The sequence below is a fragment of the Eubalaena glacialis genome, chromosome 14 (genome assembly GCF_028564815.1).
Source record: "Eubalaena glacialis isolate mEubGla1 chromosome 14, mEubGla1.1.hap2.+ XY, whole genome shotgun sequence".
In the NCBI taxonomy this organism is placed as follows: Eukaryota; Metazoa; Chordata; class Mammalia; order Artiodactyla; family Balaenidae; genus Eubalaena; species Eubalaena glacialis.
In genome coordinates this window covers 56,323,998-56,351,074 of record NC_083729.1, presented here as the reverse complement: position 1 = coordinate 56,351,074, position 27,077 = coordinate 56,323,998, and the positions used below count along the sequence as shown (strand labels likewise).

Below are 27,077 nucleotides of genomic sequence, written 5' to 3'. Positions count from 1 at the left end.
GAAGGAACCTAAAAAGAAAAAAAGAAAGAAAGGAAAACCTGTATCTAGTCCCTCCTCCAGCTGAATCAGAATCTTTGTGGGTGGAGCCTGGGTACTACATTTTGTAAACGCCATGTGATCTGGCACTTGTTACCTCTCCAGTGGCCTCTGCCACTGCCCTCACCTCCCTGGCTCTGCTCAGCCTCACTGGCGGAGTCCTTGATACTAGACATAGTCCAGGGCATTTGCACATGCTAGTCCCCCTCTCTTGGCTTAAGCATTCCTTCCCTGACCTCCCAGAACTATACCAAGTTGCTCCAATGCACATTCTCCTAGCACCAGACCCTGGCCTCCTTAGCCCATCTCACGGCTGCATTGTACACTTACTTATGAGATCCTTGGATTCACATCCGCCTCCCCATTAGGCTATGAGTTCCTTGAGATTGAAGGCTGGTTGGTTACTGCTCAGTGTGTCTTTCCCAGCTCCAGTGAAGGGCTTGACAATAAGAGGTGCTCAGTACTTATATCAAATGTAGAAAATGAATGACAGGATGGAAGATGATCCAGTATTTTGTCACAGGTTTTAAGAGATGAAAACATACACATTTTTTTAAAGTCATGTGTAAATCTAAGGAAGTATTGTCATAAAACATTGAACCCCATTTAATCTTAGCTGTAGCTTCCCCAGCCAAGCTTCAAAGATAAGCATCATTTGGAAAATAAAATTACAGAACTAATATAACAAGCCATATCCTGTTGAGAGTTATTTGGGGAGGTGCCTAGAAAAGGAGGGTTGTCTGCTGCCTTTTCAATGCCACGACGGGGATCCACAGTTTGAGGCCTCCCTTCCAGAGAGATATTTTCTGAAAGAAGAGTTAGGCCCCGCGGTAACTGCATGCAAAGCCTGGCTCTGCTTTCATCCTGCTTCCATTGGGGCCTCCCTGTTAGTCGGTCAGTTAGTTCATAAATAATATCTGCTCCTAAATCCAGAAATGCAAATCGACTGGACTTCGGTTCACATATTTGTAGCTCGAAACATCAGAGAGCTTGAGTCTGCCATAGCCACTCCTGTAAGCCTCTGAAAAAAGCCAAAGCTGGTCATCTTGAACAACTAAACTGAAATGCGCAGTAGGTAAAGTTAAGCCACAAAACAGAGAACTGGTTTCAGATCGTGCTTCTACCCCTAATTACCAGTGAGGGACCTTATGCAAGTTACTTAACCTTTCTACACCTAGTTGTCCTTGTCCCTAAAAGGGTTTAATATTAATAGAACCATATCTCATGGGATGGTTTGTAGCTAAATGAATTAATACACATGACATTCTTAGAATAGTACCTGGCACGTAGTAAGTACTCAATAAATATTAGTTATTATCATTGTGTTGTTTTTTTTTTTTTTGGTTGCACCAGGTCTTAGTTGTGGCAGGCAGGCTCCTCTTAGTTGAGGCTCGCCAGTTCCTTAGTTGCAGCACTCGGGCTCCTTAGTTGTGGCATATGAACTCATAGTTGCGGCATGCATGTGGGATCTAGTTCCCTGACCGGGGGGATCAAACCCGGGCCCCCTGCTTTGGGAGTGCGGAGCCTTAACCACTGTGCCACCAGCGAAGTCCCAGTTATTATCATTGTTGATGGCATTTCAAGCACAGCTGTAGACAAGGGGGGTTCCCTGGGTGGTTGCTTTCTTCCCCAAGCCCAAGCCAAGTGCCCGCTCACCAGGTGGCCTCATGCTTACGGGGAAGGAAGACAATCTGCTTTGTTTGGAGCTACAGGAGCCCAGCTCCGAAGTGGGGGAGAAGGCCCCCTGCCTTTTAACAAGGGTAAAGTATGTGCCAAAAGAAATGCGTTTTTGCTTGGGTTATTGCCACCAGAAAAAAAGGAGGGGGGTGATTATATGACCTACAGATGCCCTTCTCTTTTAGTCAAGATGAATTTGAAAAGGAAGTAAAAGCCATTTCCTGCAGCTCATCACAACACTGATACCTAGCATTTGTATCCCACTTTGTACAGAGCAGAGCTCTTCTAAAGTCTTCTTTTTGTTCAGTTCAAGCAGAGGAGAAGCAATACCACACAAAGGAAAGATTGCTAAGGGAAATGGGAGGCTGGGATTCTAGGCTTAGTGTGATACCTGCCTTCTCTGGACCTCAGTTTCCTCATCTGTAACGTGTGGAAGATGCACTAAATACTCCCCCAAGATTCCTTCCAAGAACAAAAGAAAAATACTCACAAAGACTTGAAAACTTTACAGAAAGGGGAATTGAGCCATAGAAAAGAAAGCTGAGGTGGGTGGGGATGTGTGAAAGATGGTAGGTTGGGGATGTAGAGATGGGTTGCAGGATCTCCTCTTTGACGGCTTTCCCTGTAAAGCCATCTTTTGTAAGACATGGATGCGGGTGGCATGAGGAAGCTGGGGTTGGGATGGGGGCAGCTGAAGGAGCACTCTCAGGGTTTGTTGTAATCACATTGTTTCTTCTTCATCCTGCCATGATTTGTTAAACTGCTCCCTGCTCTTACACCCCTCAAAACTGAGAACAAGAGCTCTCGGCTAAGAATTTAGTCAAATCCCTTCCAGAAAGTTCAGAAGGTAAGAAAGCATCCATTCAGAGGTGCATGGCTCCTTTCTTAATCCTAGGAGCTCAAACTACCTCTGAGAATTCATGCTTGCCTTGAAAAGTGGAATGTGAAGCGTGTATATATGTCTGCATCTAGTAAATCCAAAAATCACCTGCCGAAATTGTCAGAATGATGGGAAAACCTAAAAGTCAACTCAGCTTAGAGAGACCATGCCCACACGAACACCCATATTCTACATCTTGGGCCCCAGAAGGAGATATAGGGAACAGATCACATGCCCCAGGTAGCCACTGGTCCAAGGAGGATGAGAGACACATGAAACATAGTTGAATCCAACCTGGTGCTTGGATCTCAGAGCCAACAGCCAGCCTAGCTTACTTAGTCAAGCCAACCTGTAGACCTATGAGCATGAGAATAAAGGATTGTTGTTTTAAGCAACTGAGCTTCAGGATAATTAGTTAGACAGCATAACTGTGGCAGTAGCAAGCTGACAACACCACTTTATGTCATAGGAATCCAACTCTAGAAAAGGGGGAGGAGGGTAGAGGCTGACCCTTATGAGTTACATAAGAAGTGGGTGTCTATTTTATCTGGTAAGCTATATTGATTCAGTCATTCATTTATTCCTTCATTCAAAAGATATCTAATGAGCCACCTACTATGTTTTAGATACTGGGGACAAAACAGTGAATAAAACAGATGGAAATCCCTGCTCCATGGAGCGTATATTCCAGTATGTGAGATGCATTTGCTACAAGCTTCCGTGAGCAGAGGAAATGGTTTTAGAGCATCTCCACTTCGGCGCAGCCAACTGATTTACATTTGTTTAGCTATTACAACACAGGCTTTTAGCTATTCATGCAACCCAACTTAGTTCCCTTCTCTACTTCTCTTTTGAAAGGAACGACTTGCCCTGAGTTCCTACTACTTGACAAGCACTAAAGCTACATTATTTTTAATCATGACAAAATCTTTAGAGCACGGTTAACAGTACAGGTTTCCCCCGCTATCCGAAAGGAGAGTGTTCCTATGAAACTTTTCACATGCTGAAACGGCGTAAAGCAAAGAAGCAACTACCTTACGACACATCTTGCTAATGGATGCACAACATAAATTGAGATGAAATACAGATGCTCACAGACATAGTTAAAAACTATGGCAGCTGGATGTTGAGATGCTGAGTGTAGTTCCCAGGGAAGGAGCTTGGTGGTTTCACTGTGGCTGCTTGGGGTGCGCTGTCTCTATGATGGCTCACGCAAAACCAACGCTGAACGCCTTTTTTCACTTTCCGCCTTTTTTTTGAAAAGTGAAAAACCTCTTCGGATGTCTTGCGGTTATAGAAAACAGGTACTAACGCAGGTCTTTCGTAAAAGCGAAGGGGCATAAAGCAAACTTTCAAAAAGCACGGGATACATGTAGTCTCATTACCTACCTTAGGAAACAAGAGGCGAGAAAGGTGAAGTAATTTGTCCATAGTCACACAGCTGGGAAAGACCTGGGATTTGAACCAGTTATGTATAGCTACAAAGCCCTGTTTTGATGACGCATATTGCCTCTCATAAGCCTGGCATTGCCCTGGAAGGTTTTAGATTAAAAGAAAATATTCTCTAATATCAGATAACTTCGAGGTGTAATGAAAATGGTGGTTTCTGGAGATACCTCTATAACTTCATCTTCTCCTTCTAAATAAATTAGTTTCTTTTTTTTTTCTGATTCATATTTCATGAGCACATGTGCTTTAAGCCAACTAGAAATTCTTCAAATGGCTACACATCTCAGAACATATAATCCCAGTTAGACTTTCAAATTTCTGGTCCAAAATCGAATCCCAAAACTTACTCCAAAAAAAAAAAAAAAGCTCCAGAAAACAACTGTTTGCCCTGGAATAATAATCTTAGAAGTCAATATAAATAATCAAATATTAAAGGTGATGGCTCTACTGACCAAATATGAACATTAAAAAACAGTGATAATAGAGGACTATAACATTGAACAAAACAAAAAAAGGAATCTAGAATTCAGAGTTAAACTTTTTTAAAAGGTGGGATGGGATGCTATTTTTCAACAAATAAATGATATAGAAGGAAGGATGTAATCAGAAAATTACCATTTTGCAACCACTGATGTAATAATAAATGCTTTGAGCAAAATCACCAATAGTTGCTAAACCATTGGGTAAAAGATTTTGGGGGAACAGGATATTTCCTGCTCTCAAAGTATTACCTCTCTTTTATTCCTCATTAATGACAAAGGGTAAAAAGTACCTTTACAATAGAGAAATCTGATGGACACCACCTGAACCAAGCAGTCAAAATTAGCATCACCAATAATGGGTAAATTGATGCATACCTCCTGATGACTTGCAGAGGGAAATCCCCAAAATGTCCCATGTTATATTCTTGCCAAAAAATGTTTATCCAGAGCGCCTGATAACAAGGAAACAATCTGGCAAGTCCAGGTTGGAGCCATTCAACAGGACAACTGGTCTGGACTCTTTCAAAATGTCAATGTTGTGAAAGACAAACAAGAACAACAGGTGAGGAGACTGTACTAAATGAAAGAAAACCAAAGAGGCATGACAACCAAATGCAAAACAATGCAACACTTGATCCTTGATTGGATTGGGGCGGTGGAGTGGGGAGGACTTTAAAAGACATTCCTGGAACAATTGGAAAACTTTGGACTGTATTTCAGATAATACTATTTCACTAATGTTAGATTTTGTGGATGTGATATTGAGATTGAGTTGTATAGGAAAATGTCTTTTCCCTTAGGAAATGCATGATGAAGTTATTTGGGGTGAAGTATCAAGTTGTCTGCAATTTAATTTCAAAAGGTTCACCATGTATGTGTGTGTGTAGATAGTGAAGGGGTTCAGAGCAGGCCTCCCCAAAATGTACCACTTCGGCATGTGAATTATTTTGAGTTAACTTGAAGCTCAGTTAACTTGAGCTTCAAGTTAATGTGCCCAAAGGAAGCCCAAAAGACTCAGGAAGAACTTTTTACCTACCCCTTAACTACCTAAAAGAATTTAGATAGGGGGCCTGGCTCTGAGAGGGAGCTATTACCAGAGATAACTTTCATCTGAATGACCTATCTGTTTGGCAGGGCAGCCACCTAATTACCAAGCATCTGCTCTTCTTATTGTCTTGTGACTTACCCTCACCTTTGAAGCCCCATTCCTTAGCTCAGGAGGGCATATAAGTCTCACTGTCCCCCTTGCCCTTGGGTCTCAGATTCTTATGGGGGCCCCATATGTATGTAATTAAATTTGTTTTCCTCCAGTTAATCTTTCTTATGTTAATTTGATTATTAGACCAGCCAAAGCACCAAGAAGAGTAGAGGAAAAATTTTTCCTCCCCAACATTGGATGATAGATAGATAGATAAGGAATAGATAATCTCAAGCATGAAAAGAAAAAAGAGGAGGATAGAAAAAGACAGCAAATGTTAACAACTGTTAACCTAGGTGAAGAATCTAGCAATTTCATTGCTCTTTCTTTCAACTTTAAGTTTTTAAAAATTCAGAGTAGAAATTGGGGGAAGAAAAATAAAGGTGTTGGAATAGAAGGTGTCTTCATTCCTTACCTTGCTGGCATTTGAAAAAAACGCCAAGATCTGAAGCAGATCATCCTTGGAAGATGTGGTCCTGTCTGAATCCCTGGGTCAGGTCAACTGTCCTCACTGCAAACCCACACTGAGTGTCTAGCATTTTTATTCGGCACCCTCAGGAGCTGACCATGGGGTGATGGCTCCCCTGCTCCCTCCTTGAGTCTGGGACATTATGATGACTGTTTGGAGCTGGCTTTGATAGACAAGAGGATATTCAGGCATTGCTGGGAAAGACTGTTGAAGGGTGAGTCAGGAAAAGAAGGAGATGAGGGGGCAGAGAGATGGGATGTTTGCAGCCAGGAAGCAACTCAGGGAATGTGTGGGAAATGTGGAGGAGGGGAGTCTGGGAAAGGGTAAAGGAGCAGGGGCTTATCTAAAAACGCTTTAATACAAACGCAACATCAGAAGGCTTATTTGGTCTTGTTTATTTACCTACCACAGGTTCCCGCTGTGAAGTAGGCAGGCACCACTTACCTGCATTTCCTCATCCTGCAGGTGAGCATAATTCCTTCCACATTCTTTCATCCAAGCCCGCCTTTCCTTGCAAACAGCTGGTCTTCTTCAAGTTAATGTGCCCAAAGGAAGGAACAAAAAACTTTAGAGCTGGAATATGTGTGGAGGCAGATTGTAGGAGGGCAAGGGTAAAAACAGGAAGACCATGTTGGAATCTTTTACAGTCATCCCAGTGACAGATGATGGTGGCCTGGACCAGACGGTTACAGAGGAGGTGGTCTGAGGCAGTCGAATTCTGGATGCATTTGCAGGCAGAAGTCAAGAGTGCTACATCGCTGCCTGGCCTGCAAACATCACCGGCCCCTCTAATGTTCCTGTAGCATTCCCCATCTCTGTGGTTTATATTCTTCTTTAACAGGAGGGCTTGGTTCTCAGAGCCACAAGGCAAGTTGGAGTGTGGACTGATAAAGGCAAATCCATCCTTGATCCTGGAAATAGGATTCAAAGGGCATGACCTTCTGATAAAGATTGGTCAGCAACATCAGAGGAAGTCAGGTCCAGCTCAAAGTTCCACATTTTCCAGGAAGCCTTACTTCACAATGTGATGCCTGCCTCCTATGAATTCAAAGGCAATCTCATCTATCGCAATAATATCCTACCTGACATGAGTATAGTACTTTACCAATGTTTTACACCGTTTGGAGAGGTCTTTCCTAATGCCTAGACTAGATTATAATCCCTGTTCTATTTTCCCCTTGTATCCTGTTCTTCCCCTATTATAATTCTCACTATATTTTATTGTAGATTTTTGTTTAATTATCTGTCTTTCTCACTAGATTGCAAACCTTTATGAGGAAAAGACAATGTTATACCTCTGGTGCCTAACACAGCACCTGGTTCATGAAAGGAATTTAGTACATCCCTACAACTGAATGAATAATCAGTCATCCTTTTAATTTTCAAAACAACTCTTCCAAGATGGGTGTTATTGTCTCCACTTCATTGATGAGGGGAAGGATCTGTTGGGAGATCGTCATCACAAAGCTAGTTAGTGGAAGAACTAACTGGCAGTGGTACCCAGGTCCCAGCTCTCTCCTTTATACTCCGCTTGGAACCTAGAAGAAACATCCATTCATTTAATCAGTCAACACACACTTTTTGATTATTTCCCACACATCAGGCTTTACTTAGGGAACATACACTCATTGGGGGACATACTAAAAGGAATAAGATTTGTGTTCAGATGCTGGAAACCAGAAGCAGGGAAATGAGCATGCAAATACATAATCGCATTATAGAGTGGTGAGTACCATGGGAGCTCCTAAGAGGAATGTCTAAATCTGCCTGGGTGAGGGAAGGCTTAAATGGGTCCATTTGATCTGGGTTTTGAAAAAAAAAAGTACTTTTCTAGGAACAGAGCAGGAAAGGTTATTAAAGGACAAGGCTCATGGCTGGCACCTCCCAAGCTGAGTAACCTCGTTTCCAGCTCTGTTACTGACTCTCACGTCCCACCCAAGTCCCAGAAGCTGGCTTCAGGAAATGGAGGAATCGGTCCCAGGACCAGAGGCTTGCTTAACTCAAAAACAGTCAACGCAACAGGAGACCCACAGTGCAGAGCCAGGTTGCGTTACACACATCCCTAGAGCTCACCTACCTGGGCCACCATATACAGATTAAAATATCATCTATATGAATGACATTCATTGGATTCAGGCAATGCTCAACTCTCACCATCGCACATGTGGCTCCAACATTTCATTTCAATCAATACATAAAATCTATTTTTGCTAGAGATAAAAGAACGATGTAGGTCATCTGACATGGAATAAAGTGAGGTACAACTTGCTGCGAGTAATCGAGCATTGGAGCAAGGGAAGACCACTGGTTTATTGGAACCGAGGAAAAGTTGCCTTCTAAGAATATAACAAACCAGCCAGGGCAGTCAACAGTCCTTCTGAGATGTGGCGCTGAAGGACAGCCAAGAGAGGGAAGTTAATCTGTGAGCATTGTCATACTGTACTAGGAATAGGGGAGGGGGGGAAGCTATTACCATAAGCAGTTAATTGACAGGAATTTTTTAAATAGGAAAGCACAGTGATCATATTTACATTTTAGAAAGATAACAGACAGCAGTATGTTAGGGGAGCAAAGGATAGAGGCACTGAGATTGTTTAGAAGATTAATGAAAAAATACCAGTGAGAGATGATGAGGCGTCTATCCAGATAATGAGAATGAAGAGGAGGAAATGGATTCAGAAACTATTTAGGAAATAGAGTCATCAAGACCTGATGACTAATTGTATGTCAGGGGTGAGAAAATAGGAGGAGGAGAGGATGACTCCTAAGTTTCTGACTTGGGAAAGTATTTGGATGGTGGTTGGAAGAAGAGAAAGAGAGAGAGGCATAGAGAAAGAATCCTTAGTGTGTGTGTGTGTGTGTGTGTGTGTGTGTGTGTGTGTGTGTGTGTGTCTGAAAACAGAATTCAGATTTCTAACTGTTGAAGTGACTGTGGACCATAGGCATAGGTTTCCAGTAGGGAGCTGGATATGTGGTCTGCAATTTAGGAGAAAATACCCAGCAATTAGAAAATAGTAACTTGAGAGTGATCAGAGTTTAAATGGTAAGTAGGAGTGGATGAGGTAACCCAAGGAGACCACACAGAGAGAGAAGGCTAAGGACCCAAACTTAGCGAACATCAACATTTATGGGACAGTTAGAAGCAATTGCCTATGAAAAAGACTGTTTTAAACTTTAAACACCACTGGGAGCCTTAGATGTTCTAGCTCAGTTGGAATTGCATTTGGCTGCATGTAATAGAAACCTGACTTTCTCATCTAGAAGGCAGTCCAGGCAGGGCTTAATGAAGCCATCAAGACTCACACTCCTTCCAGATCCTTTTGTCCTCATGGTTCTAAAATGGCTGCTCAACCTCAGGCATTAAGCCTGTGTTCCAAGCAGAAAGAAGGGGAAGGGCAAAGGGCAAGAGTCATTTGCCAAGCCTCCCCCTTTTTATCAGAAAAATAATTGTTTTCTGAAAAGCCTTACCCATTAGGCTAAAAACTACAACTCATTGGCCAGGATTGGGGATACGAATATCTCACCCCATGGGTGCCTGGGGGAGATGATGTGTTTTTGTTTTTTTAACTTTTTGTTTGGAAATAATTTCAAACTGATAGAAAATTTGCAAAAATAGTACAAAGGACTCCTGTATACCCTTCACCCCATATTTCCAAATATTAACATTCACCACATTTACTTTATCATTTTCTCCGTCTCATGCATATTTACTCCTACATACTTCAGGATATGCTTCCTTAAAGTAAGAGTCTTCTCTCACATAACCATAATACAATGATCAAAATCAGAATATTAACATTGATACAATGCTATTATTTAATCTACAGCTTTTGCCAATTGTCCCCCTCATGTGCTTTATCACAAAGAAAAATATATTTTCTAGTCCAGGAACCAACCCAGAATCACACATTGCATTTTGTTGTCATGTTGCTTTAGTTTACTTCAAACTAGAAAGTTCCTCAAACTCTCTTTATCTTTCATGTCATTGACATTTTTGAAGACCACAGGCCAGTTACTTGTACAACATGCCTTATTTGGGTCTGTCTGATGTTTTTTCATGATTCTGGTTACATATTTGTGACCAGAATCCTACAGAAGTGATGTGGTGTCCTTCTCGGGGCATCATATCAGGGGGCACATAATCTTGATATTAACTGTGATCACTTGGTTAAGGTGGTAAGGTGGTATTGGTCAGATTTCCCTACTACAAAGTTACTATTTTACCCTTTGAAATTAAATTAATAAGAATGTGGGGGAGATGCTTGGCGACTATATCAACGTCATGTTTCTCGTCAAATTTTCACCTGTTAATTTTAGCATTCACTGATGCTCTTACCTGACAGAATAAAAAGGTGATTGCAAAATAGTGATTTTCTAATTCTGTCATTCATTCTATAGTTTATTATTTTTCTTTTTACCCTATAGAAGAACTTTTCTTCTTCCTCCATCTGTTTTTCAGTCTGAACTCATGGATTCCCAGTCTATTCAATGAGTTAAAATCAACAACCCTCTTTACATATTTTGATGCTCAAATTGTTGCAGATTAGCCTTTAGGAGCCCCTTTATAAGCTGACTTCTGTGTCTTTTGACATGTTCCCATCATTCTTTGAGCACTTTTCTTATTTGAGAGGATTGTTTTTAAAAGGGCACATTAACACCTTGATAAAATCAGGCTTCTGTTCGTAAGGAGCAAGAGGAGAAATGGAGATTGTGTGGGCAACCAGTTGTGTCTACCACACCTAGCCCCTCACCATCCAAGAGCTGGTGGCTTGAATCCAGGCGGACAACGTGGATTCTAGCAAAACAACTTTGTTCTTGCTTTGTTCTAACAAAACAACTTTGTGCCCACATTCCAAAAAGAGCCTCGAGGCCATGTAATTCCATCCATGCATTTCCTCACTGTCATCCTTTACCACCATCCAAAATGAGTACTCCTAGGGCCAGGGCCCTGTGTTGCACAACTCCAGCGTTGCCATTCATATTGTTGACTATGAATGACCTACCAGAGCAGGGGCCGGCAAAGTTTTTCTATAAAGGGCCAGATAGTAAATACTTTCAGCTTGTGTGTGCCATTCAGTCTTTGCTGCAACTACCCAACTCTGCCACTGAAGTGTGAAGGCAGCCACAGACAATAGGTACATGAATCGGCATGGCTGTGATCCAATAAAACTTTGTTTATAAATACTGACATTGAATTTCATATCAGTTTCGTGCATTATTGGCAAGTGCAATTTTTAAAATGTAGAAACCATTTTTAGCTCGTGGGCTTTACAAAAATAGGCAGCTGGTTAGATATGACCATAGTTGTCCACTCCCTGCCCTGCTCAGCCCAGAGTTGTCATATGCAGTGGCCCTGCCTCCAGCTGGGTCTCTTCTCCCTTACCCTAATCTCCAATCTGCCATCCTGCTCTGGGCTTTCTTTCCACCTTGTGCCCTCTCCTTTCTCAGGCCTTTTCCTCTAGGCCCCAGAACCTCCATTCAATTGTAAATAAACTTCTTTTCACCTTTAACCTTTTAGCCCCTTCCTTGACTTAACAGCAAAGTGAATGTATTCCCTAAGGAACTTTCTTCCTTTGTTGAATTCTAGAAAGGATACTACTCATTTTCCCACACCCATGGGTATGGGAAGTGGTGTTGGCACACTCCATATTCCTCCGTCTGACTTCTAAACCTTTATTCTTCCACCCTCTGGCAAAACCCCCACCCCTTCCTTTGAAGCTCTTATCATCTGACTCTTGGAACAATAGCTAACACACAGAGAGTGAGATCCTCACGACCTCTAGGAGATAGGTACCATTATTATCCCCTAAAGTCACACAGCAGGGCCAGGATTCTAATCCCAGCAGGCAGTGCTTACTACCAAGATGTTACATTGCCTTTTTTCTATGATCATGTACCATGTGGATAACCATCCTCCATCCTCGCCTCACTATCCATTATCAGTTTGGCACATGGGCAGAAATAGATGCATACAACTTGAGTCATTTGAAGAGGATTTAATAGAGGAACTATTTATAAAAGCGTAGGTCAGGGCTTTCCTGGTGGTGCAGTGGTTGAGAATCTGCCTGCTAGTGCAGGGGACACGGGTTCGAGCCCTGGTCTGGGAGGATCCCACATGCCGCGGAGCAACTAGGCCCGTGAGCCACAACTGCTGAGCCTGCGCGTCTGGAGCCTGTGCTCCGCAGCAAGAGAGGCCGCGATAGTGAGAGGCCCGCGCACTGCGATGAAGAGTGGCCCCCGCTCGCCGCAACTAGAGAAAGCCCTCGCACAGAAACGAAGACCCAACACAGCCATAAATAAATAAATTAATAAAAAAAAAAAAGAATAGCTCTTTAAAAAAAAAAAAAAAGTGTAGGTCAGTCTTCCTCAACCTTTTTTCATTATCATCCACCCTAAAGAGAAAAATTAAATCAATTTACTAATAACTTTACTAATTAAATTAATTTAATTAATAAAACATCCAGTTCACTCCAACAACCCAATCCATCCTTCCAACTACAGAGGAAGTCTTCTTTCTAACTGGACTCTGTGGGTGCCTCTGGGACAGCGAACTGAAAGGCTGGAGATGGGCAAGAGGAAGACCTTTTCAGCTTTTGTTTGCTGTACAATATTCATGTATCATCTAATTTTAAAATAAAATGTAATTTAAAAAATGGATCTAAAATGCAAATACGGTCATTCTTCCCCAGGCTCAAAACACTTCTGTAGCCCATCTGCCTCCAAGTTAAAATCCAAATTCGTTCACACAAGGGCCCTCAGCATACTTCTTTAGCCACATCTGCACCACCTTCCACCTTACACCCTGTGTCCAGACATGTGAGTTACTGAAAAGTGAATGCATTCCCTAAGCAAATTTCTTCCTTGGCTGCCAGTTTGCTCATAATGCCATTTTGTGTCAGGCATTTGTGTGTACTTGCAGTTTCTACATCCTAGCATGCAAAGCCTCTCCCTTCCCTCTTCACTTCTTCCTGGTGAATTCTTCTTCACTCTTCAAGGTCCAGCTAAAATAACTTCTCTGCTCTCCCGTGGGAATAGCTGCCGACCTTCTCCTCCATGCCACGGCTCTGGAGCCGGTGATTAAGAGCACAGGCTCTGACGTCAGACTTGTGTGGGTTCAGATCCTGGATTTGTCACATACCAGTTGGTGACTTTGGGCAAGTTATTTAACCTCAGTGCTTCAGTGTCCTTATTTGTAAAATGGAGATTAAAATATGTAGTTCCTCTCTTAGAAGGAGAGTATTCATTCACCAAATAGTTCCTATCTATTATACATCAAAACAGAAAAAAATTCCTGCCACAGCAGAACTTATATTAGATTTTAGAGCAGGGATTGGCAAACTATAGCCCTTGTGCCAAATTGAGCCACCTGTTTTGTAAACAAAATTTTATGGGAGCATAGCCACACCCATTCATTTATGTATTGTCTGTGGCCACTTCCATGCCATAGTGGTTGAGATCAGTGGTTGTGACATAGATCACAGGGCCTGCAGAGCCAAAACTATTTACCTTTAAGAAAATATTTATTGTTTAGAAAAAGGTTTTAGCCCCTGCTCTGGTGAGATTGAGTTCATATATGTAAAGTGTTTAAAATTTAAAAACATTGCCTGGCCCTTGGAAAGCTCTCAGAAGATGCCAGCATTATTAACATTATTGCACACTCTTACAATAACACTTAACACAGGTACTCAGTAAAATTTTTTGCTGAATAAATGAATAAACAGAGAGGTAAAGAGGAACAAGAAGTTGGGGTTGTGGAAGCTGCTGGAGGAGGATTTTCAAGAAGGTGGAAGTGGTCAGCAGGGTTAGGTGACAAATCAATATTGAAGGAAGATCGTCAGATTTAGCAATCAGATAAAGTGACCTAACCTCGGAGCAGCTTATGTGAAGTGGTGAGGACAAAAGCTAGGCTATGGTAGGTTTAGGAGGGAGTGGAAATGAGGAAGAAGAAATAGGAAAGTAGAGATTATACAGCTATGGGACAGCAAGTACTGAGATAAAAATGAACACATTTAGTCAGAAATGACTAAACCTGAATTTTTAAAAATCTGCTAACCAAAAATATCAGGTTTGATATATTGGGGTATCTGATGGCTTTTCTGCTCAACTCTAAGCTGTCTGGTGTTGGGTAAAACATCCATGGTTAAAATTCGAGTCCAGAACTAGAAGACAGACTTCAGGCAGAATCTTCAAGTCTGGACCATTAAAAGATTTACGATGATGTTGGTGATAATAAAGTAATGTTTGTTTCTTTTTTCTCTTTTAAACACAACTCTTATTATTATTATTATTTTTGTTTTATTTATTTATTTTTTGCTGCATTGGGTCTTTGTTGCTGTGCGCATGCTTTCTCTAGCTGCGGCGAGCAGGTGGGGGCTACTCTTTGTTGCAGGGCGCGGGCTTCTCATTGCCGTGGCTTCTCTTGTTGCAGAGCACGGGCTCTTTGCGCGCGGGCTTCAGTGGTTGTAGCACTCAAGCTCAGTAGTTGCAGCACACAGGCCCTAGAGCGTGCGGGCTTCAGTAGTTGTGGTGTGTGGGCTCAGTAGTTGTGGTGCCCAGGCTTAGTTGCTCTGCAGCATGTGAGATCTTCCCAGACCAGGGATCAAACCCGTGTCCCCTGCATTGGCAGGTGGATTCTTAACCACTGTGTCACCAGGGAAGTCCAATGTTTGTTTCTTTTGTGATGTTAATCATTGTGTCATCTTAACTGGTGTAAAATGAGAATTTCAATGCAAACAGCGATGTAAACTTGCCTACAGAATATTTATTGTAATCGCAAAACAAAAACAGTACAGGCATTTTTGTTCATTCTATAAACATGTACTGAGTACTTTGCATGCACTATACATTCTGATAGATATAGATATGTGTTTAGAACTTAGTTAATTTGGTCATTGCTTTCCCTATCCCCTCCAGGAATTTATGATTTAGTTGGTGAAAAAGGCTAGTTCAAATAGGTTCAATATTTGTTATAAATGCTAAGGTACTAGTTTAGATGGGTTACAGCAGGGGCTCGAAAGAATAAAATAATTTATATGAAGCTATTTTGCCAGCTGTCAACTATTTGCCAACTATTTTTACATCTATACATATGTACATTAAGACTAAAGAGAATGATATCAACTCATAGCTGCTTTCTGGAAAACGTGTATGAGACATTTAGGATTCTGAACACATGCATATTATTACTGAGGTCTTTTTAAAGAGTCTACAAAAGAGTATGTTTAGTATGATCTTATTTTTATTAAAATATACACTATATTTTAGTAAAATATACACTACACATAGAGGAAAAGTCTATAAAGATACACATTCAGAATATTATCAGGGGTTATACCTGGGAGGTGGGATTACTGGGATATTATTTTCCTTGCTATACTTTTTTGCATTTAAAATTTTTTTTTTTCTGGCCACGCTGCCCAGCATGTGGGATCCTAGTTCCCTGACCAGGGATCAAACTCATGCCATCCCCCCCCCCCACAAACACAGTGGAAGCGCAGAGTCTCAACCACTGGACCAACAGGGCAGTCCAAGGGCTTACTCTTATAATCACAAATAACAATGGAACAAAACCATTGAGTTTTAACCACATATTACGAGCATACGACCTGTGTGCTTATAAGCTAGAGGTTTTTATGTTTTTTAGATTGTCAGTGTTTGGTTGTTACATGAATAGCAACAAAAATTTCTTAGCCTACAAATGTTAGCAGATGACATCTCAAAGAGATGTGTCTAGAAGTTAACTCTGTTGGTTAGTCCTCTTCTGCAAGTGGCAAACCAACCAGACACCTGCTGTTGAAACACTGGGATTTCCTTAAAACAGGGAGTTCTGTGCATACAACGAATGAATACAGTGTGAATCACTTAGTTTGACCGCAAGTAACAAGACACTGGTAAAAAGGGGCTTAAACAATAAAGATGTGCTATTTCGCATAACCTGAAGTCCAGAGGTAGGTGGGTTGCAAGTCTGGTCGACTCAGTAGCTCAGCAATTCCAGGATTCTCAGTCAGCTCTCCTTTGATTTTCTTGGCATTCTTCTCCTGGTAGTGCTGAACATCACGGTCTCACACAAGAACTTCTGAGGGCAGGAGCGGGGGGGCGGGGGGAGACGGGAGCACCCCCTCTCACCCCATATCTCTCTTTTGTTCAGGGATTCAAATTTTTTCCAGTATTTCCCTAGCAGACATCTCCTTGCATTTTATTGGTCACCCTGTGACAGTTCAGTGTAAGGAGAAACAAGGAAAAAAACAATGCTCAGTCAAAAGAAAAAACCATAGCCACCACTAAACCAAGAACTAGAGAAAGGGCTTACCATCATTGCCCTAGAACAGCGGTGTGCAGTAGAATTTAATGGGAGCCATAATGCAAGAAAAAAACATATAGCTCCCTGGGAGTTCCCTGATGGCCTAGTGGTTAGGATTCCAGGCTTTCACCTTTCACTGCCACGGCCCGGGTACAATCCCTGGACAGGGAACTAAGATCCCACAAGGCCCGCGGCGTGGCCTACGTATATATTTTATATATATATGGCTGCCTGAGTAGTCTTTGGAAAGCCAAAAGCAAGTCTTCATTTTCTCCTTCATGAACGAGCTTCAACATCGATACACAACAGTGCGTCCTATCACCGTAACTAGAAATAAGCGCCAAGGGTGCATCTGGTATTATTCCAACAAAGGCACGTTAGTTATGGAATTTGGACTTTGAGTTCCTGAGGTACGGTTCTGGATGTGACCCTGACTATCTGTGTCATCTTAACGGAGTCACTTGGCTTATCTTGTCCCCAGTTTCCTCATCTTAAAACAGGTGGTCCTTTAATGTCCTTTGAACTCTAGTACTCCAAGATTTTATATTACTGTTCAACTGGGGACCTTCCCAGCCCGTATCTGAAATCAGAAAGCTGGGCCAGCAACACGCAAGAAGTCATCAGAAGGGCACTTTCTCTGATGCCATGGAGCAAAATGCACTTTTAGAGGGAAAGAAAGAAGGCAAACCATGGTGACTTGTCATTCATTTACTCAGTAAGTATTACAGGGTACCCACTATGTGTCAGAGTGACTCTCTATTCAGTAAGAGAGACAAAGACATGGTCTCTGCTCTCAGTGAGCTTGGGAGGGAATATAGATAGGCAGATATCAAATTACAAAAGGTGTAAAGAGCGTTAGGACAGAAGAAGAGGGTACACATGGGAGGAGCACCTAGCCCAACTAAGGTGAGGGGAGAGAAGCCTCCCTGGAGCAAAGCAAGTGATACCCGACTGAGGCCTGGAAGAAGAGTACTTGGTTGCCCCTCCTGGCATCATGGGAAATTGCCTGGCCTACAGGGTGTCTCATCCTACATTTTATCTGCTTCTCTTCTCTGACTTACTGTTTTTCTGGTCCTTTCTTCAATGCCTTTGCCCAGCTGTCTGTATATCTGGGATCTGGTAAGAGGACCACAGGGAAACTCTTGCAGCAAACTGAAAGTTTCTATTTCAGATCTTTCCACCACCATTATTTCCATAATCACCATAATCACCTCCACCACTATCACCACACCATCACTTCCACCCCATCCCTGCTATTACCTTCACCACTACTTCTCAACATCTCCACCATCATTTCCCCCATCAAAAGCACCACCTCTGCTACCATCAAAAAAGCATACGAGTGAGCCTTGCTTTAATTCCAAAATGATATATAAAATCTGAGTTAATATAATGAACAAATTAAGGGATGATTATTTGCTTTTCCAAATTATTCAATCTATAGCAATCTTAAATAGTTAAGTTTTCCTAGTGTTTTTTATATGTGCTTTGTTTTTTTAACAAACATTTCAATTGCCTAGATCTCTTTAGGAATATACCTATTTTAAGAAGTAAGGCATACCAGAGACAGGATTTTCATGCTAAGAAAGAAGGGGAAGCATAATAAGTTTGAAATAAGTTTACTCACTAAATTATTGAGAAGAGTTTTATAGCATGAACAAATCTATTAAACATTAAGCAGTTTTAGTTACTTTGGCCATAAATCAGTGACTGTAAAGGCAGAAGTTAATTCTATCAATAGTACTCCTATACATAAATAGTATACCTATATATAAACATATAATACTTATATTAAAATATATGATATAGATATATGCTTAGAGTATATTTTCTAATATATTTATCATATATTTGTATAAATATACAGCACTTATATATGTGATCAATGTATATTATTACAAATATCCTTCTCTAATTGTGAAATTTGAAGTAGACTATTAAAATGGTTACAAATTCCTCTCATCCTTGTATGTACATCCCTTGCCACGTGACTCTGCTCCTCTTCTGGTCAAGAAGGAGAGTCTAATTCCCTGCTTCTTGACTTTTGACTCTGCGTTGGCTGTGTGACTTCTCTGGCTAATGAGATAGTATAAACAAATGTGATGCAAGCAGAGGCTTGAAAAATGCATGTACTTTGGGGTTTGCCCTCTTGCTGATCTGGGAACCCCGCCACCACTGCCATGTGATCTAATCTGGGCAGGTCTGCTGGAAGATAACAGATCACATGAAGCAGAGATGAGCTAGTCCAGCTCAGGCTAGACCAGTCAGCCTGCCAATCACCAGATACATAAGAGACCATCCTAGATCATCCAGCCCCAGCTGAGCTGGCTGAGGCCAGAACAGTCACCTGGTCTAAAGACCAGACACGCATGAGAGATAATAAAATGTTTATTGTTTTAAGCCACAAAGTTTTGTGTTTTCTTTTGTTTGTTTGTTTGTTTGTCTTTTGGCCACACAGCATGTGGGATCTTAGTTCCTTGACCAAGGATCAGACCTGAGCCCCCTGCAGTTGAAGCACAGAGTCTTTACCGCTGGACCACCAGGGAAGTCCCTTGTGGTGGTTTGTTATACAGCAAAAGCTAACTGATACAGGGACCATATCTTACTGAGTTTTGTTTTCCTCTTTTCCTTTTACCCATTCCAAAAAGCTTGGGTAAAATGTTTGGTTGCCACAAACATATGATCTTTAATTTTCTTCCAATTCTAAAAGTTCATATTCTCTTATATTATCAAGCATCCTTTCTCAGTTATGAGCTTTACAGAAGAAAGGGGCTGGGGAATAAAGGTAGTAAAAATGAGGCATGATATTAAGAGTGAGAAGGGAGCTGGAGATGTGAAATAAGGTGGTGACAATGGGATGCTAAGGCCAAAAAGAGAGGTTGGTACAACTCATAAAATGTTGACTAACTTCCTGGGAGAAATTTGTTCTATTAAATCAGAATCTCTATGAAATTCCCTGGCACTGACCCCAGATGTCCCTATGTTAAACTGCAAACAGCAAACATACATTCTAAAATTCCCTTATGTTCCATTCCTTAGCTCCTCTCAATCTTTTTCACTATCCTAAATATGGCTTTCTATTTTGGTAGTTAGAATTTTTTTGGCTATAAGTGACAGAAGCCCAACTTGATCTAAAAAGTCCAGATCATCCTCAAGCTTCAGGAAAGGTTGAATCCAGTTGTTCAACTGATGTCCTCAGGGAACTGTCCCTCCATCTCCATCTCTAGGTTCTGCTTTCCTATGTTCTGGCCTCCCTGTATCCCTCAATCCCTGACCTATTTTGTGGGTCTCAGAGTTGAGTGGTAGCAACTATCTATTGGTGATCAAGCCCTCCTCCTGTTACCCTAATCATGTCAAAGGCACTAAGATCCATCCAATTTCCCAAGTCAAAAACTTGGAAGTTATCCCAGACCTCTCCATTAGTCTCCATATCTAATAGATCATAAAGCCAAGTCATTTCCATCCCATCTGTGTCTTTGGAATTAGTTTTCCCTCTCCATGGCTAATGCCACTGTGCTTTGTCATGCATTGTTATTTCTGTCGTGGAAGAAGAAAATTTCTCCCTAACCAGTCTTTGCTTTGCTTCCTGCAAACCCTCCTCCATGCCTGGAGTAATCTATTAATAATGTAAGTCTGAGTCTAGCATTCCCTGCTTAAAATGGTTATGTAACTTATATAAGCTGCTCCATAAATTTAGGGTACAAACATGATCCCATTTGGGGAGTTTTCCAGTAGATCACTTGAACCTCACCTGCCCTGTTGGCAGAGATCTTAGGTTGAGTTCCCCAGAAACAGAGCCTGAGCAGCGGATAAGCGTTGTTATTTTAGGGGCCTCATTGCTTCCCTGCCACTGGGCTATGACTGAGCCCATTCTAAACCACCTTGTTTGGCCTAATTTATAATAGAGAGTCTTGGGGTAGGAGATTGAAGATTGGTGTCTTTCCTCCCAAGAGGCCAGAGGCTCCTCATTTAAAATGCTGTGTACCTAGTGCCAAGCTCTGCCTACCTGGGGTCTCAGAGTGGGGCGGTGATCCAGTCATAAAGGATTCTTTTATGTCTGAGGTCAAAAACTCAAATGCCTACAGGAGCCAGAAGCCCGACAGACTCTGCAACAACCACTCTGCTGCAATCAACTGTTACCAAGCAAGAATTTGGCACTCACCATCCCCACATCTTTGGAGGTTTTTCAGGAGGAGCTAAAAATCTTGATTTTTATGTGAAATATTCTGATTTCAAACTGTTAGCTTGATTTCTTTAAAAATCAGGCAAAACAAAATTTATCTGGGGCCTTATCTGACCCAGGGGCTATCAGTTTGCAAACCCCCAAACAATGGATGCCCACTTACCTTATATTTGCATAACTATAGTGGCCCCTGAAAATAGCTGGGACTGGACAAAGCTCAGCTGTGAACCTGCTGCAAAAGGTTCCAAGACTTCAAGAGAGTCTAACCTCCTTTAGCATGGTCTCTGCTGCCTCCCTGACCTGCCCTTCTCCTCGGCCTCTCTGGGACCCTGGCTCCCCACACTGTCACACCTTCGGGCCTTTGGGTCAGTTATCTACGCCCTCTCGCCTTCCTTCAAGATCTGGCTCAAACACCCCTTCCTCTGGGCAGCCTTCCTTTCCCTGACCTCTGTTTTTTCTCCTGCTTACCCCATGTTTTAGAGCAGTTATGCCATTGTCCTAATGCTTTCTTTACGGGACTGTTGCCCCACCTGACTGAAACCCTAGAGGGCAGGAGGTTCATTGACCACTGTATCCCCATAGCCTCACAAAGCACCTGGCACTTTAAATGCAGGTTGGAGGAATGGGCCTCCAGTTTGAAAAATAATGACCAGACCACTGCCTTTCACATGCCAGAAATGCATTTATGAAGAACCAGTCATTTTATTTTGAGAAAATAAGTTGAAACTTGGTGTTTAAGGGGTAAAAAACCCCTCTGCATACTGTCGTCTTTAAAATGACCCCATATTTGTGAAATACAGTTGGAAAGAATAAGTTTTTATACTTCCTCATCTTTGGACATAGCTGAAGCTTCTAAGAAGAGTTCTAGAACAAGAGAATGGCTAAACACCCGTTGCACTGCTTTTCTCCCAGACCTCAAATGTCCCCAGGGCTTTTACAGTCGGGGATGTTTGCTGCCTCCGAGGGGAAAGGGAACCAGCTCCTCCGAATGAAACAGCACTTCTACAGAAGCGAGGCTTTCTGAGGGAGAGCGAGCAGCCACAGCCGAAAAGACCCTTTGCGTAATCTACTCATAAACTGAGGCTGTAGAGTTGTAAACTGAAACTCCAGGGGCAAACCCTAAGCGGTTACGTTTTCTCAACAAGAAGGTTGCCCAGTCCTGTCAATCACCTCTTGCTCTCTCTCTCTCCCGGATGCGAGCGCGCGCACACACACACACACACACACACACACACACACACACGAGGTTCGGTGGACCGCTGCCTCGACCCTTGACTTTGAGCCTCTCTCCTACCTGAAGGAGGGATTTCAGGAAGCAGCGAGGTTTCATTCATAATACATGAACTCAAGGGAGGAGGGAGGCAGGGACAAGAGCCTTTCATCTCTGCTATTTAAAATCCCAGCCTTACAGCTGAAAGGGAAAATGACCCGGGAGCCAACGCCATCGGCGATGAAGTATTCACGATAACAGGACGCAGGAGCGCGTCAGCAGCCTGCCCGCCGGCTATATATACCGCGCCGATTATGCAATCGGGCTCCAGCCATTCATGCCCGGACTGGGACGCCGCGCGCCAAGGGTGGGGGTGGGGCACCATTCCCGGGTGCCAGGTCAGTTTCTAAGTTTGCATCATCCCCTTCATTACGAGAGAGCTTGGGTTTCCATTCCGGCCGGCGGGTCTGGGGGGAGGCAGCCAGGCTGCAAAGTCGCTTGGCACACCCTGGCACACACGACTGCTTATTTAAACAATAATAAAAGCACCCGGGCGCGGCCAAACTGAGCGCAGGGCTGGGCTCCCAGCAGGCCGGAAGGAACTGATAAAGCGGGAGCTAATGCTACCCGCTCCCTCCCGGGTCGGAAGTGTCCTCCGAGCGCTGGTCATTGAGAAATACCTAAGGGGCAGAATGGGGGTGAGGTGAGGACAGGCGGGACGCAGCTGCGCCCGCCTCGCGGGGCGGGGAGCGGGGGGCGCCGCGGCAGTAGGGGGGCTCCTGCGGGCCGCGGCCGGGCAGCACAAACCTTAGAGCACAGTGGAGTCCTCCCCCAATCACCCCCTATCCCACGCCCCCACACCCCCGGGAGGGGAAGGGGACTGATTATCACCAGCCCACCCCGGGGAGATCTACACTCCCCGCCCTACCGGACCCCGACGGGCGAGAAGTGGGAGGACGCAGAGCGGGGGCGAAGGACAAGAAAGAGCAGATTGCTGAAAAGGAGAAAATGTCCGCTTCTCCCCGCGCCCTTGCGGGGCGGGAGGGGGCGGGGGCCGCGGCCGGCTTCCGACTTAAAGGAGACCTGCGGGTCTACTGAGCATGCCCGTCCGGCGGCCGCCGAGGGTCTCTCTGGTTCCGGGCTCCAGGCTTTCCAGGCGGCTGGCGAGGAGGATTTGGGAGGGGGTGATCCCCGGCTCCGGACTCCGGTTGAGAGGCGGGTAGGTGGGGGTCCTGTTGGGGGCTCCGCTGGGTTAGCGTGAAGTTGTGAGCAGATCAATATTACTTTTGACGCTGTACGAGACACCCTTGGTTTGATTTGCCTGCCCCTTGTTTCACTGGTTGTGTGGGAGAGACCGGGATGCGGGTATTTAGCTCTTTCAGCAATGTCATTAAATTAAAGCCCTGAATCCGTGATACCCCCTATTCTGGAAACAATCCAGTAGACTTTGATAACACCCTGATAGTCAGATCAAAAAACATCTAAGTTATTCGCCCACTACCGCCATTTATTTTTGGAGCTGCCGGAGTCACAGTTAGCAATTGATGGGGGGGACCAAGAGGTGACGTGCTAGGAACGTTTTCATCAAAAGGCCCCTTTTGGGTAATGAAGAAGGCAGAAGAGAATTGCAAGGTTTTCTTTAGAGGAACATAGAGGACCAGGAGTGGACGGGGGAGCATTTGGTAATCCACTGGCTAGAGGGAAGAAATGGTTGCCATTAATCTCCTATTTGCAGAGTGCTTAACACAGTGCCTTCACGTTATAGCCATTTAATCCTCCCAGTGACTCTAGGTTGTGGGAATTATCCTGACACTACAGACACTGAACCCGAGGCTCAGAGAACTTAAGGACCTGCTGGAGTCTGGCAGCAGGACAACCAATTTGGGACCTGGTGACTCCTGGACCTTGGAATGTTTTCTTTTGCTCCTCCGGCTGCCTGGTCCCTGCGTTGGGCCAGTCATTCACTGCTATTAGCAGGGAGCTGGATGAATGAGTTGTGATAACACAGAATCAGCTTGCCTACCTGCAGAAATTAATAATCACCTCACCTGCCACCTTGCCATTTGAGTACTCTGAAACTGGAGGGTGGCGCCGAAGAGATGCCCATTGGGTGGACAATTTTGACATGGACAAATGTCCATGTTCCTGGAAGTTCAGGAATGAATGAGTGGGAACTCTTTCAAACACTGTTGAGAAAAGCAACAATGGACAAAGGTGAGAACTGGGTAGATGCCTTAGCCTTATGCGGATTTAGACAACAACGAGGTCTTGCTTTGTTCAGTGCTTTCTCGTAGACCCTCAACGGCCTCAAAAATAGAAGGACAAGCGTGGCCTTGTTATCTTTGTTTTATAAAGAAACTGAAGAATTGCTAAAAGCCTCACTCAGGGTCTCAGGGCTGCTAGGAGAAAACCAGAGCCCAGGTGTTCCTCCCCTGTCTAGTGCCCTTTTCACCACCACACACCAGCACTCAGCATCAAGGGCGGGTGGAACCCAATCCATATCCACAAAGATCATGGTTATCGTAAACACGAAGCCTAGGGTAAACCACTAGCTTTTCCTTCACTCAAGGTGAAATTCTATCTTCGGAGTGCTTGTGGCTGTCCAAATGCATACATGTACACTTTAGGTATACTACATTTGAGGCATATAATCTTCTCTTAATTTGTTCAGTGGTTGCTATTAAGTTAAAAATCTCTGTGTAGTGTCTTGGCACATTCAGGAGGATAGAAAAGTACTGCACTGGGAGATCAGGAAGGGGCAGAGACTGCATCTCTTGCTCCCTAGCAAGACCCCAGAAGGAAATATCCAATAGCTATGGAATTTGTGGGACCCACTGCAGAGTAACAACGTGAAGCCCCTTGTTCAAACACCGTAAAGAATTTCAAGACTGCAACAGCAGAGCATCAAGCCAAGCAAAGATCCTGTTACAGTTGTTTAGGTTGCCTGCCCATTGCCTAGACAGTGCTGTTTTAGAAAGTGCAGACCCATCCAGGCCCATGGTCCCAGGCCAAGGCAGGAAACATAATTTAAAAACAAAGGGGAGGTGGAGGGGGAGCAGGGCTCGAGGAGCTCTCCATCTCCCCATCTCACTGTGCCAAAGCCCATGCAGCCGGCAACCTCTGGGCCAGGAATTGTGGCGTTCAGGGGCATGGGACAAGGGCCATCCTCCACCAACTTGACAGAGATTTACTGAATAATTTAAAAAACATATTTGGGTTTACCTTTTAACCTGGGAAAGTCTTTCATTTCTACTGGAATGCAAACGTTGCTGGGTTGTGTTGGATTTCTTTTTTTCAATGTACAAATAATGTTTCCTTAAAATTGCCCATTCCCCTACTAAGAAAAAAAAAGATCATAAGATTCACGTGAAACTGAAAAGCCTCTGACATTCAGAATCTTGGCAAAGGCACCTGTGCCGCCCCCACCCTCCCGCCCCACGGTCGGGGATAGCTGGTCTTCTGATCGCAAGCACCCCTCCGGCCCTCCTCTGAGCTCTGCGTCTTCCCCCTTCCCCTCCCCCCTCCCCCCCTTCCGATTTTTAATCCAGGGGTTTGGAAGGAGGGAGGGAACCAACCGGGAGCCAGATGTGTGCGAGTCTGCGGCTGCCGCCTCCTCCCTCCTCTCGGGCATCTTAAAACCCGGAGCGCTAACGAAGGAGGATCCGGAGTTAGACGCGGCGCAAGTAACTCCGCTCCGGGGCTCCTCCGGGAGTGGAAGCCAGGAGGGGGGTGGGGGGGTGGGGAAAGGAAGCCGGGCATGCTCAGTAGACGGAACAAAGTTTTTTTTTTTTTTTTCTCCTTTTTTTTTTTCGGTCGCAAGTAGGAAGCTTTTTGCACTCCACCACCTCTGGCCGCTGGGAAGACGTCATCGCTTCCGCCCTACTTCCTCCTCCTGTTGGCGGCGGTGAGAATCCAATATGGAGTAAATCGGCGGAGTCGAGAGATGGGGCTCGGACCGGGCGCCCTGCACCGCCTTCCAGGCGCACCTCCCCCGACCGCCGAGCGCTCCCCGGAACCGTGATTGGCCCGGTTCTCCGGGGGCAACCCCGGACCAAGCCCCCACCCGCGGCCGGCCCTCTCCTCCTGCTCTCAGCGGTCCCCGCTGCTCCACGGCGCGCTTGTTTTTCTCCTCCTCTCCCCCATCGCTGTCCCCTGCCCAAATCTCTCCTCTCCGCCCGCCCCCGAGCCCCCGGAGCCCCCGCCCGCCTCGCCCCTCGGCGCTGCGGCGCTCACTCCCCCCCGAAGCTTGCCTGTGCACCCCTTCCCCCAGACCTCACCCCGCGCTCCGGTCGCCCTGCTTCCCCTTCTGCCTTCTGCGGCGTCCCCTTCATCTCTAGCAGCTCCCCCCAACCAAATCAGGCGATCTCCGGAGATGTGAAGAAGGGGGGTGAGCAGACAGGAAGATGAAGGGAGCAAAGCTGCCCGCCGCGGGACAGGCGTCTAGGTGAACAGGAAAATGACCGAAGAAACACACCCGGACGAGTAAGTTTGGCCGCGGGGTGGGACGAGGGTGCCCCGCGGGGGCAGCGTGGGGGCAGCGTGGGGGCCGGGGCTGAGGACGCGGGCGGGGACGCTGGTTGGGTGAACTTGGCGTGGGGTGCAGCGACTCGCTGGCCTGTGGGGTTTGGGACGCGAGATTTCCCGCTTGTTGAAGTGAGGAGGGGGCGAAAACTGCTGCGGGCCAGCGGGGGCGCGCCTTGGGTCGGCGGGCTGGTGGCCGCTACGGGGGCCAAGGGCGCGCGGGTGACCTCGGGGCGGTCCCCGTTCCCTGTCCGGGGACTCACAAACACCCCTCCCGCCGGGATCCTCGGCGGCGGGAGCGGAAGACCTGACACCCCCGCTCCGGCTTCCCGGGGTCTGTGGGTTTTTACACGGTGACTTTGTGGCTCTCCCAACCGCCGCTCGCCCCGCGGTCCCTTCGGGAGCCCACTGGGGCCGAGGCTCCGCCATGTCGTTTTCCTGAATCGCTCTCATTTGCATACCACATTTTCATTCATAAAAAACACGGCGGAGCACAGGGAGGACTGGGCGCGGGCTGCGCGGGGGTCTGCGTGCGCCCGGGTCCCCGCGCGGGCCGGAGTGCTGGAGCCGCCCAGGGGTCCCGCGGCGCGTGTGAGTGTGTGTGCACGCGCCGGCGGGCCCAGCACAGGCGTCCCGCGGGGTCTGGGCTGCTCGCTGGGCGGATCAGAGGTC

At 45.0% G+C, this 27,077-nt stretch overlaps 1 protein-coding gene and 1 long non-coding RNA gene across 2 annotated transcripts in view; one reads left to right on the top strand and one right to left on the bottom strand.

Moving 5' to 3' along the window:
• Positions 1-15,908: 15,908 nt before the first annotated feature.
• On the bottom strand, positions 15,909-22,381 carry LOC133074591 (uncharacterized). Its single transcript, XR_009697205.1, has 3 exons — positions 21,969-22,381; positions 17,553-17,607; positions 15,909-16,398 (listed from the first exon to the last, which is right to left on the bottom strand). It is a non-coding gene; the product is annotated as an uncharacterized LOC133074591 (long non-coding RNA).
• A 3,326-nt stretch (positions 22,382-25,707) lies between these two features.
• SPRED2 (sprouty related EVH1 domain containing 2) overlaps positions 25,708-27,077 on the top strand; it is a 117,142-nt gene continuing 115,772 nt past the window's right edge. Inside the window, exon 1 of the mRNA XM_061211139.1 lies at positions 25,708-26,366. Within this exon, the coding sequence (XP_061067122.1) occupies positions 26,341-26,366 (26 nt within the window). The 5' untranslated portion in view covers positions 25,708-26,340. The remainder of the gene's footprint in view (positions 26,367-27,077) is intronic.